The sequence below is a fragment of the Oncorhynchus clarkii genome, chromosome 19 (genome assembly GCF_045791955.1).
Source record: "Oncorhynchus clarkii lewisi isolate Uvic-CL-2024 chromosome 19, UVic_Ocla_1.0, whole genome shotgun sequence".
Classification (NCBI taxonomy): Eukaryota; Metazoa; Chordata; class Actinopteri; order Salmoniformes; family Salmonidae; genus Oncorhynchus; species Oncorhynchus clarkii.
In genome coordinates this window covers 39,002,544-39,016,135 of record NC_092165.1, presented here as the reverse complement: position 1 = coordinate 39,016,135, position 13,592 = coordinate 39,002,544, and the positions used below count along the sequence as shown (strand labels likewise).

The window sequence follows — 13,592 nt, the reverse complement described above, 5'->3', positions numbered from 1 at the left end:
TCTAGTGTGCCCAAATTGCTAAGGGAATAGGTTCCAAAACCCTTCTATGGATTATACAGTTGAAGTCTGAAGTTTACATACACTTGGTTGGAGTCATTCAAACTTGTTTTTCAACCACTCCACAAATATATTGTTAACAAACTATAGTTTTGGCTAGTCGGTTAGGACATCTACTTTGTTGTAATTTTTCCAACAATTGTTTACAGACAGATTTCACTTATATTTCACTGTATCACAATTCCAGTGGGTCAGAAGTATACATACACTAAGTTGAGTGTACCTTTAAACAGCTTGGAAAATTCCAGAAAATTATGTCATTGCTTTAGAAGCTTCTGATAGGCTAATTGACATAATTTGAGTCAATTGGAGGTGTACCTGTGGATGTATTTCAAGGCCTACCTTCAAACTCAGTACCTCTTTGCTTGACATCATGGGAAAATCATGGGAAAATCAAAAGAAATCAGCCAAAAATTCTAGATCTCCACAAGTTTGGTTCATCCTTGGGAGCAATTTCCAAAAGCCTGAAGGTACCACGTTCATCTGTACAAACAATAGTACGCAAGTAGAAACACCATGGGACCATGCAGCCGTCATACCGCTCAGAAAGGAGACGCGTTCTGTCTCCTAGAGATGAACGTACTTTGGTGCGAAAAGTGCAAATCAATTCCAGAACAACAGCAAAGGACCTTGTGAAGATGCTGGAGGAAACCGGTACAAAAGTCAATTACGCACGGCTGCTATGCGGTCACTCTCCATCTCCACCCCTGAGGTGGAAATGCGATACCTCAGGAAGGAGACAGACTGATGAAAGAACAGGCATTTCTCAGCCTTGACGTACAGGTCATGATCCAACAGTCGTCCAAGTACCTTGCGCACCAAGGACACATGCTCAGCGCGTGTAGTGGAGTATATCAGAATGTCATCGATATACACCACTATACCCTGCCCGTGTAGGTCCCTGAAAATCTCATCTACAAAAGATTGGAAGACTGATGGAGCATTCATCAACCCGTACGGCATGACGAGGTACTCATAATGCCCTGAGGTGGTACTAAACACCGTCTCCCTCTCGGATACGCACCAGATTGTACGTACTCCTGAGATGCAGTTTAGTGAAGAAGCACGCCCCGTGCATTGACTCAATCGCCTTGGCGATGAGAGGTAGCGGATAACTGTACCTCACCTTGATTTGATTGAGACCTCTAAGTTGAGGAGGCGGGTGAAGTGTAGGACCAAATGTACCCCTGACGCAGGGATTCAGAAACACATGTCTCCATAGCCACCATCTCCGCTTGCGACAGGGGATACACGTGACTCCTGGGAAGTACAGTGTCTACAAGGTGATTTATCGCACAATCCCCCAGTCAATGGGGTGGTAATTGAGTCGCCTTCTAAACTAAGTGCTAATGCTCTGTCAATAAAATTCCCAGCTGCGTCTGAATCGACAAGCGCCTTATGCTGGGAATGCGGGGAGAACTCAGGGAAACAAACAGGTACAAACAGGTGGACAACAGAGGACTCTGGAAGAGAGTGGTGCATACTCACCTGGGGTGACGTTAGAGTGCCCTGCCTGCTGCCTCGACTCCCAGAGTGACCAACCCGGCACCGACTGACATTGTGCACTCTGCGGCCTCAGATGGTGCACGTGAAGGCCCCTCCTCCAGCCTCCCTATGCACAGCCCCTCACAACTCCATGGGCACCGGAGTGGAAGTGCTGGGAAATGGAACCGACAGAGCCCCTTCAGGACGTCCACGGATGACCAGCAGGTTATCCAACCGGATGGACATATCCACCAGTTGGTCAAAGGTGGTGGTGGCATCCCTGCAGGCCAACTCCTGTCGGATGTCCTCACGTAAGCTGCATTGATAGTGGTCGATAAGGGCCCTGTTGTTCCATCCTGCTCCGGTGGCCAAGGTCCGGAACTCCAGCGCAAAATCCTGTGCACTCATCGTCCCCTGTCTCAAATGGAAGAGTCGTTCACCCGCCGCTCTACCTTCGGGCGGATGGTCAAAGACGGCCCGGAAACGGCGGGTAAACTCCTTGAAGTGGTCCAACACAGCGTCTTCCTCTCCCCACACGGCGTTTGCCCACTCCAGAGCTCTGCCCGAGAGGCATGAGATGAGGGCGGATACTCTCTCCCTTCCTGAGGGAGCTGGGTGAACAGTGGCCAGATATAGGTCCAGTTGTAAAAGGAACCCCTGGCACTGTGCGGCCGTCCCATCATACTCCCCGTATTCCACTGGAGCTGGATCCGGACGGGACGTGTAGAGATAACCCTGGTTGAGCTGGTCGAGGCGCTGGAGAGACTTCCTGTTTCTCCCAGCGGTCCATGGTCTGGACAACGCGATCCATTATGCCACCGAGATGATGTAGCATATCCGCGTGTTCCTGGACGTGTTCCTGGACTCCTCTGACCGGGGTACCTGCTCCTGCTGACTCCATGATTGGTGTAGGATTCTGTTAGGAGTGTGTATCGGAGGCGAAGTCAGGTGCAGGAGAGCAGAGTGTAGTGAACAGGCACACTTTTTATTCCGGTCAAAATGACAGCACAAAATAACATAAAATGTGCCCAAAACACGGAACATAGACAAAAAGTAATGCACGTAACAATATCCACAATATCAAAATACACATAACACCAACAATCCTACACAAAGACATGATGGGGAACAGAGGAATAAATACATATTAATTGATTGCGGAATAAAAACCAGGTGTGCAGGGAACAAGACAAAACAAATGGATACATGAAAAATGGAGCGGCGATGGCTAGAAAGCCGGTGATGTCGACCGAACAAGGAGAGCCGACTTCGGCGGATGTCGTGACAATGGGGACACAGATCATACTTTTTTGAGAAATGTCCTCTGGTCTGATGAAACAAAAATAGAACTGGTTGGCCATAATAACCATCGTTATGTTTGGAGGAAAAAGGGGGAGGCTTGCAAGCTGAAGAACACCATCTCAACCATGAAGCACGGTGGTGGCAGCATCACGTTGTGGGGGTGCTTTGGTGCAAGAGGGACTGGTGCACTTCACAAAATAGATAACATCATGAGGGAGGAAAATGATGTGGATATATTGAAGCAACATCCCAATACATCAGTTAGGAAGTTAAAGCTTGGTCGCAAATGGGTCTTACTTCCAAAGTTGTGGCAAAATGGCTTAAGGACAACAAAGTCAAGGTATTGTAGTGGCCATCACAAAGCCCTGACCTCAATCCTATAGACATTTCATGGCCCATCTTTGGACATTGTGTTAACAAACCTCCAGACGAGCTTCAATGCCATACAACACTCCCTCCGTGGCCTCCAACTGCTCTTAAATGCAAGCAGAACTAAATGCATCTTCAACCGATCACTGCCCGCACTCGCCCGCCCATTTTGCGTCACTACTCTGAAAGGTTCTGACTTAGAATATGTGGACAACTACAAATACCTAGGTGTCTGGTTAGACTGTAAACTCTCCTTCCAGACTCACATTAAGCAACTCCAATCCAAAATTAAATCTAGAATCGGCTTCCTATTTCGCAACAAAGCATCCTTCACTCATGCTGTCAAATATACCCTCGTAAAACTGACTATCCTACCGATTCTTGACTTCGGCAGGGTCATTTACAAAATAGCCTCCTACACTCTACTCAGCAAATTGGATGTAGTCTATCACAATGCCATCCGTTTTGTCACCAAAGCCCCATATACTACCCACCACTGCGACCTGTATGCTCTCATTGGCTGGCCCTCGTTTCATATTCGTTGCCAAACCCACTGTCCCCAGGTCATCTATAAGTCTTTGCTAGGTAAGGCCCCGCCTTATCTCAGCTCACTGGTCACCATAGCAGCACCCACCCGTAGCACGCATTCCAGCAGGTATATTTCACTGGTCACCCCCAAAGCCAACTCCTACTTTGGCCGCCTTTCCTTCCAGTTCTTGGCTGCCAATGACTGGAACAAATTGCAAAAATCACTGAAGCTGGAGACTTATATCTCCCTCACTAACTTTAAGCATCAGCTGTCAGAGCAGCTTATCGATCATTGCACCTGTACATAGCCCATCTGTAAAAAGCCCACCCAACTACCTCATCACCATGTTGTTATTTATTTTTTTGCTCCTTTGCACCCCAGTATCTCTACTTGCACATTCATCTTCTGCACATCTACCACTCCAGTGTTTAATTGCTAAATTGTAATTATTTCGCCAATATGGCCTATTTATTGCCTTACCTCCCTAATCTTACTACATTTGCACACACTGTATATAGACTTTTCTATGTAACTCTGTGTTGTTTGTGTTGCACTGCTTTGCTCTATCTTGGCCAGGTCGCAGTTGTAAATGAGAACTTGTTCTCAACTGGCATATCTAAAATGTAAAAAAAATAATAATATTAACACAACACAAGCACCCCTGCAACTGTAAGCATACTGGTAACTGCCAAAATAAAGGAAACACTTGAGTAAATGATGATACAAAGTATATATTATGGTGTGGGGTGCATTTTCCTGGATGGTTGCTGTCCACTTGTAGAATCTATTCCAAGGCGTATTGAAGCTGTTCTGGCAGCTCGCGGTGGCCCAATTAGGGCACTTTATGTTGGTGTTTCCTTTAGTTTGGCAGTTACCTGTATGTGCGTGTGATAAACCTTAATCCACTTTTATTTTTTTAGAAACTATTGATCCTGTGTGGCTAAATTATGCTCTCTGGTGTATTTTGAACATTGAGAGTGGGCTCCTGTGGCTTTTCGCTCCTGGGCCCCTATAAGCCCTTTCATTAAGCTGGCCCTGTGCGCGGATCTGTACTCTGCTAAATTCAACTACTGGACTGTACTGTGCTGTGCTGTCCAAACTTGTGAAACATAGACATCTTTTCACATCTGGAAAATACATTTAGCTTTCTGGATACATTGTTACAATGAGGATTCATTGTCAGATTGTGACAGGCAACTCCAACATCCATGTGACAGCCCCCCCCCCAACCCCCCCCCCCCCCCCCCCCCAACCCAAACGCTAATTAAGATGCTAGTTTCCACATGGCTTGACCTAGGAACTCACAAATAGACACAAATAGACTCAATAACAGTAATTTTTTATGGATACCCCCAGAATACAACTATTTATTAAAGAAATAACATTCATATTTACTTTCACCCATGAAAAATGTTAATATTCCTCTCACCTCCATGTTTTGTGATCCTTACCTGAATTGGCCACATGGATGACCTCTCCTATAGAGGACACACATTTTTATCTTTAAATTATTGCATAGCCCCCCTGGATTTTGGGTAATAAACACAATGACAATCAACCTGTGAGACAACCAACCCCTGGTCTCCCCTATCCTGTAAACAATGGTACTGTTCAGTGATACCTAGTACTGCACATTTATTTCACTTGCACACATTTTTCTTGTGCACAGGATATTCAGCTGTACAGGTAGTTTCATGTACAGGGCTCTCTCTCTAGCTGCTAATGAGAGATTGAACATCAAAAAATGAATATTTTCATTGCACACTCCCCCCACCACCAGTTTCGATAGCATTAAGATCAAAGCGCGGTTCAGGAGCCCTTTGCCATTATTCACTGAGAACAAAGGTCAGCAATGATTCACTCATTTCCTCAGTGTTAGTGCCTTTAGAATACTGTACCAGTTGGACTAATGTCAATCGTAATGAAAAAGCATTGTGAATTCGGAAAAAAAAAAAAATAAGAATCCATTAAGAAGATTGCATTCTAGAACATTTCCAGACAATGTTGGTCAGACAATGTGGAGGAGATAGTGATTGAGAGATTGATTAAAGCAGAATGATTAAGTCAGCCATGCTCCCACATCGTTCCCTCTCAGATGGAGGCAAAGAGCCAGGGACACATACCTCCACACAAAGAGCTACAGCAGCCCCATTTAGCCTCCTTTCGCTCTCCCTCAATACTGACAAGTAAGCGCTCAAGAAAAGACTTGTCTCAATTTGAAGGAGGGAGAGAAAACGAGCCTTGTAAGCAAATTACACGGGAGGAGGAGTTGAGGGGCTGCTTTTGGTAGAGTAAAAACTCTTGTGAGAGTGGAGCCGAGCAGAGTGCAGTTGAGTGGAGCAGACAGGCTGATTATGGCACCTAGAGCTTGGAGGTAATTTACCTGTCACCTGTCACTGGAGCTCCTACACCTGGCTGGCAGCAGAGCCTTCCCCACTGTACTGTACCTCTGTGCTGTAGCAGCTAGCTCAACTACTCACCGCTTAACCACCCAGCTCCAAATAACACCAGCTATGCCTCACCACTCAAACATCAACCACATAGACCTGGTTTGTACATGGTAAACCCTTCTGAATGATGGTTTCTACATGGTTTATTGGTGTCCTCCCTCAAATTGCCCTGTGATAATTTATTCCTCAGAACCTGGTTCCTCTCTAGGTTTCTTCCTAGGTTCCTGCCTTCTAGGGAGTTTTTCCTGCTTACAGCTGAATGGAAAAGGAGATAACATCTGCAATGGAGGACAAGCTGTAATGTAATACCACAACTAAAGAGGTTCGTTGTAAACACATTGGCATGTACAGTACTATCCCTGATGGGCATGTTGTAGTAGTGTGTGAGGTTTAAGTTGAAACCTGACGCCTAAAGCTGGCTGCACAGCGCAACACACTCCTACAGCAGCCCTTATGTGCATGACTACCAGTGACTGAGTGTGTAGCTGTGCGCCAGTGTGTGTCTGCAGTGAGGGCTGCGTTTGATTACTGCATGGAGGCATGTTTTAGTAACATGGTGTATTAGTTTTTGGATAATGTACAAACTAAGACAGTCTTTTGAAACCGTGACCTTGGTGTGTTTTAGGTGCTTGCCAACGGAATGTGTTTCAAGTGGTTGAAATGCAGGAGGACGGAAGGGGATGCACAGTTGGGTTATTATTTTTGTACATGACAGGACATCCCCCACACATAGCTCCCCCACAGTCAAGTTATTTGTAAGTAGAAAGGAGAGTAACCCACAGTAACAGTAAGATTATTATTACATTGTGAGCAGTGTCAAGGCTATCAGAGGAGATTGCCAAATGTAAATCATGTTTGATTTATGATATGACCATTTTTGTTTATGTGATGATGAGAATTGGAAATATCATTTGGGCGCATAAAAATATGTTTTAAAACAGTGTAAATAAGATAACACTAGCAACAAAAAGGCACTTGCTGTCATTTTGGTCATAGGTGTGATGTGATGCATGCAAGCCAGGGTTAAATAGGCTAACACTTGCCTAATATTAGCTTATAATTGCTTGTTAGTGAGGGAACAATTGTTCTGCCCCTCTGTATCCTAAATCCATACCAAATACCAAATATTTTTGGTGGGTAATATTTCAAAAAAAAAATCTATATATATTTTTTTACAACCATACCAAATCCAAATCTATCTGTACATTTAAATGCGATCTTCTGCTGGTAATCAACCAAAGCAAACAACCCGTCTAGCCATTCATCCTCTATTTCACACAATCTGGGCAGGGTTCTTTTCTAAATGAGGAGGGAGCAGGCAGGCAGCCATAATAAGGGTATGAGTCTCTTATCACCTTAAGTTACTGGTATATTATCAACCTATGTTATCTCCCACGGACAAACCCAACTGTCCAAATATCACTTCTCAACCTCTGATTATCCTAGATTGCATGCCTCTTTAAAGCCTTTGCTAAGTTTACATGCCTCTTGTTGTTTCTCAAATTGCTCATGTGTTTCTTTTCGTGGAAGTCTAGATCAATTTGCTATTTAAAGTTTCAAAATGATAGTACTGGACTGGAATGTTTGTAATGGTCAACTACAGCAGTAATAATACATTCATTACATTATAAAAGGGTATGCAATAATGCCTAGGCTACTGTGTCACTGAGTAGCCTACAGTATATAGGCTACCGATATTTCAAGTAAAGTATAATAATGTGTGCCAAGCATATAGCAATATATAGCTGTTAATTCAACTTGATGAGTCCAGATCTGTTATATGTTTGTCACCAAATCTATAGTATACAAAATCTTAAACTACTGTTAATCTAAATCACAACTGTAGCCGAAACGAAATGTCTCATCGATTTACTGACAGTAGCCTAAGGATATCCACAGACCACAATACGAGTTATAGATTTGAAATAATATAGCCTTGGATACTCTACCAAATCACACATCAAAGAAAATATTTTACAACGCTTCAACACAGTGTTTCTACTAAAGTGTAAAAGGCTAGCTAGTAATTTCATATAGGCCTATGACAATTGTGTGAGTAACTTTTTCAACATAATCTAGCTGTCACTTATATACAATCATGTTCAGCTTTTTACTTTCACTTTGTTTCTCAGTTTCAAAGACGCCAATAGGATACAAACAATAGTTTGATCAAACCAACCTGCCACTTTGTAGTTTGATCTGCTGCCAAGCCTGTCATCAGTGGACGGGGACCTCTTTCCCAGTCGGTGAATTGAGCCAAGTGCCAGCTGCCTAGGGTTGCAGCGCTTCCGTGGAGTTACTGTAGAGCACACTCGCACAACTAGAGAAAACAGAAAAAGAAACGGCGACGCAGCCTAAGTTTATTATAGTCCAAAACATGTACGCGTGCGCGCAGCAGTGTTCTAGAATATTGGACCGTTGACTTTCATAGCCTAGCTCAAACAAATTTCACCATCTGTCAACACATCCAAATGAATTGAGGACCCGTAACAGAGAAGAAGCCTTTGTTGGGAATTGTGGGGAGGTACTGTAGGTGTGCGTTCGGGCTGTGCATTCCACGTGGATGGTGGTCTCAGAGCCGTGTAGCTACAGTACATGGAGTGTACAAAACATTAGAAACACCTGTTCTTTCCATGACCAGGTGAATCCATATGAAAACTGTGATCCCTTATTGATGGCACTTGTTAAATCCACTTCAATCAGTGTTGATGAAGGGGAGGAGACAGGTTAAAGAAGGATTTTTAAGCCTTGAGACAATGGGCAAGACAAAATATTTAAGTGCCTTTGAACCAGTTATGGTATGGGAAGTACAAGAGTTCCCAAACTTTTTCACCCTGGGCCCGAGCACTGTTCAGGACACAAACTGTTCACACCCTTCTTGTTGGTGCAGAGAATTTTGCAGGTTGAAAGCTTATTTCCAGCAATTCTATACATTTTGCCATATCTAATGTGTATTCATGTGATATTTGAGTAACTAAAAAATTACAACAATGTCTATGGGATAAAAAAACAAAATAAAAAAACGTTAGCTGATATGGGCTAGTTGATCTGGACATTTCTGATAAGTTATAAATAGCTCTCTAAGCAAGGTATGCAATGAATAACATGACAAGAGGAATTGATGATGCACTACCCAATTTTGAAATTGCACCTTGTGTATTCTACTATTACAACTTATTACAACTTACAAGAGTACGTTTAAAGCCGGAATGAGTTTCTTTAAAAATATGAGAAATAAATAGGAACCACTGCAGTAGTAGTTTCCCTTGGATATCAAGAATGGTCCACCACCCAAAGGACATCCAGCTGACTTGACACAATTGTGGGAAGCATTTGAGTCAACATGGGCCAGCATCCCTGTGGAATGCTTTCGACGCCATTTAGAGTCCATGCCATGACAAATTGAGGCTGTTCTGACTGCAAAAGGAGGGTGCAACTCAATATTAGGAAGTTCCTAATGTTTTGTACACTCAGTGTATGTCACAATGTGGACTATGATTTACATTGCTAACGTAGGCATGTAGAAAAGAGAGTCTTGTTATGAATAAAATATAACTTCTCCATTGGGTCATTAATTTGTTACTTCTTTTTGCCAAGTTTATCTGTTCTGAAAGCACTAGGATTAAACGTTTGCTGATGTCACAGACCACACCCTCTCTAGTCTGAGCCGCTGTTTCATACACTGCAGCGGTGCGCACGTCTCTGTTGTCCTAATATTAACAGTCCTCACCAGAATACTATTGTTTGCAATAACTAATCGAGAGTGCATTGACATTTAATCAAGATTAATTGGCCTTAAGCTTGTTAATTGGACAAGAGCCAGAGCTCAGCCTAATCATCATCTCTTAAACAGGATTGTCCCTTTGGCCACTGTTTCATTTCAACAAGAATGCAAAAAAAAAAACACACCCATTGCTGACAGGTGTATAAAAATCGAGCACATCGCCATGCAATCTCCATAGACAAACGTTGGCAGAAGAATGGTCTTCCTGAAGAGCTCAGTGACTTTGAACGTGGCACCGTCATAGGATGCCACCTTTCCAACAAGTCAGTTTGTCAAATGTCTGCCCTGCTAGAGCTGCCCCGGTCATCTGTAAGTGCTGTTATTGTGAAGTGGAATTGTCTAGGCGCAACAACGGCTCAGCCCCGAAGTGGTAGGGCATACAAACTCACAGAACGGGACTGCCAAATCTTGAAGGGTGTAGCGCGTAAAAATCGTCTGTCCTTTGCTCTAACACTTTCTACGAGTTCCAAACTGCCTCTGGAAGCAATGTCAGCAAATCACGCTTTGCCATCTAGCAGTCCGATGGACAATTCTGGGTTTGGCAGATGCCAGGAGAACGCTACCTGCCCGAATGCATAGTGCCAACTGTGAAGTTTGGTGGAGAAGGAATAATGGTCTGGGGCTGTTTTCAATGGTTCGGGCTAGGCCCTCTCCTGTTTCAGCATGACAACGCCCCATGCACAAAGCGAGGTCCAGACTTAAATGGTTTGTCGAGGTTGATGTGGAAGAACTTGACTGGTCTGCATTAAAGCTCAGACCTCACCCCCATCGAACACTTTATTTTTATTTAGACTGACTGCGAGCCTGGCCTAAAAGCCCAACATCAGTGCCAGACCTCACTAATGCTCTTGTGTCTCAGTGGAAGCAAGTCCCCACACCAATGTTTCAACATCTAGTGGAATGCCTTCCCAGAAGAATGGAGGCTGTTATAGCAACAAATGGGGGACCAACTCCATATTAATGCCCATGATTTTGGAATGAGGTGTTTGACGAGCAGGTGTCCACATACACTTGGTCATGTAGTGTAGCTCCTTACCAATGATGTAGGCTATATAAACCCTGGAATGCTGATGCTGAGTATTGGCCAATGAGGGGCTTTGAAGCCACCGTTCGGCCATATTGGCACTGCCCAGAAGGAGCAGTCCTCCATAGGAATTAATGGAATTCTACAGTATTTCCATTAAATGTTTCAAGGACAAAATTACATGTATGTAAGTATTTTTGGTTTTAGTGGGGACTGTAACATTAGTACTTTCCCAAAAATGATAAATTTTTTAAATATATATTTTCATATTTTTGTATGTTTAGCTGACATAATATATTTTAGAAGTATGCATTAACGTGTCTTTAATAGAATAAACATGGCATAAACAAATATAGCCTTTAATAAATGCATTACTATAGCTTCCAAAATATATTTTACAACAGAGCAGGAGCGCTAAGATGGAGGCGTGATGGCTTCAAAACAGCGGCCCCTGTTAGTCATCTAGTGTGTATATACATTATTTGCCCTCACCTAGTATTTGTTTACATCTTTGCTTCTAATGATTTTCTAATGTTTTTATATAAACTCTCTAAAAGGCAGATGCCATCATGGCATTTGTACATACATACACGGCAACTGTGGCGTGCAAGATCCTTTTACTAGTGTCAGACCATCCACACCTTGCCTGAGTTCTCCCAGTGCCATAGTCACTACTGATTTTATGTATGTTTTATTTTATTTTATGTAAATGAGATTTCTGTATTTCATTTTCAATATATTTGCAAAAATTTAAAAAAACATGTTTTCACTTTGTCATAATGGGGTGTTGTGTGTAGATGGGTGAGCAAAAAATCGATTTAATTGATTTTTAATTCAGGCTGTACACATAAAATGTGAAATAATCAAGGAGCAATACTTTCTGAAGAAACTGTATCGTAATAATATTGAATTGTGAGGCCTCTGGCAATTTCTAGCCCTAATAGTCACAGTCCCATAAGAGCGGAGTCAATTGTGTCCAAGCATAAATACAAAATTAACATTATTTGCCTAAAATATAAAATAACATGTGCAGGCCTACTATTTGGGAAAAGAACATGACAAACAGCATGTGCTGAACATGGAATGCTGAACCTAAAACAAGTTTTCCAGATGGATCTTCAGTACAAGAGGAGCTGAGGACAGCATCCACTCTTTTCATAGTACAAGGCCACATATACCCAGTTCCTGGGAAGCTGAGAAGTGTACACTATGTTACTTAATTCATTCAGAAGGCAGGATAGCAACCAGTATTCATCCAGTACCGTCTCTCTCATCCTATCCTCCATCTTCATGATGACACTGAGCCTATTACCTGAGTCCCTGTAAGATATGGTAACAGGATGTCAAATTGCATGTGTAATCACTAGTTGGCTATTTTATATCCAAAATCGTGATTGGAAAAGGAAACTTAGAATTGGAACTGTGTGTTCCCACTTCTGTTCCCCTCCCCTATATTAGCGCTGCTTTAAGGGGACAGAGAGGGTAGCACTTCCCAGAGACATGGGGAGACATCGAGCATATGCTAGCTCTGAATCATATTGTGGGTGGAGTGGGCACATTCGTAGCTGAGGTTACACTGCGCAGCATGCAGGTTAATTCATCTTTACCACAAATTCTTCTGTTACTCATCCCTGAATTATTTCCATTGCCCCACTACTCTACCCGAGCATTGGCAGTAATGACAGGCAGGAGGAAGGGACTGGGTTCCAGGTGTTTTCATCTGCCCGCTAGCTATTACTCTGGTATTAGACCACATATTCAGCATCGTGTCCCCAGAGCTAAGCTCCAGGTTAGGTCAGGGGCAGAATGAAGAAATATTAGCAATGATATAATTGTATCCTGCAGTCTGTAATGGACAGTCTGCACATTACGTAGGTTATGACTGGACATGACTGGAATGCAAAAAAAAGGTTAGGGTTAGGGGAAGTAATAGCCAATTAATAGCAGTTTATACATCCTGGATGGTCTAATCCTGGATGGTGATTGGTTAAAACCACATTCAAACCGTTGTTTATTTCATGAGTACCACCAGCTCGTATTACTCCAGTGTTAGCCTCTCTACACTGGCTTCCTGTTAAGGCTAGGGCTGATTTCAAGGTTTTACTGCTAACCTACAAAGCATTACATGGGCTTGTTCCTACCTATCTTTCTGATTTGGTCCTGCCGTACATACCTACATGTATGCTACGGTCACAAGACGCAGTACTCCTTACTGTCCCTGGAATTTCTAAGCAAACAGCTGGAGGCAGGACTTTCTCCTATAGAGCTCCATTTTTATGAAATGGTCTAACTATCCATGTGAGAGACGCAGGCTCGGTCTCGGCCTTTAAGCCTTTACTGAAGACTCATCTCTTCAGTAGGTCCTATGATTGAGTGTAGTCTTGCCCAGGAGTGTGAAGGTGAACGGAAAGGCACTGGAGCAACGAACCGATCTTGCTGTCTCTGCCTGGCCGGCTCCCCTTTCTCCACTAGGATTTTCTGCCTCTAACCCCATTACAGGGGCTTAGTCACTGGCTTACTGGTGCTCTTACAATGCCGTCCCTAGGATGGGTGCGTCACTTGAGTGGGTTGAGTCACGGACATGATCTTCCT

At 43.3% G+C, this 13,592-nt stretch overlaps 1 protein-coding gene across 2 annotated transcripts in view; it reads right to left on the bottom strand.

The window, feature by feature from the left end:
• The window catches only part of LOC139375163 (estrogen receptor beta-like), a 32,081-nt gene extending 23,520 nt beyond the window's left edge, over nucleotides 1–8,561 (bottom strand). The window contains exon 1 of one of the 2 annotated variants that reach the window (XM_071116706.1): nucleotides 8,372–8,561. Coding sequence is in view for 1 of the 2 variants with exons in the window: in XM_071116702.1 (XP_070972803.1) it covers nucleotides 8,372–8,410 (39 nt within the window). In the remaining variant the exon portion in view is untranslated. The remainder of the gene's footprint in view (nucleotides 1–8,371) is intronic. The other variant, XM_071116702.1, reaches the window with a different exon arrangement.
• Between the last annotated feature and the right edge of the window lie 5,031 nt (nucleotides 8,562–13,592).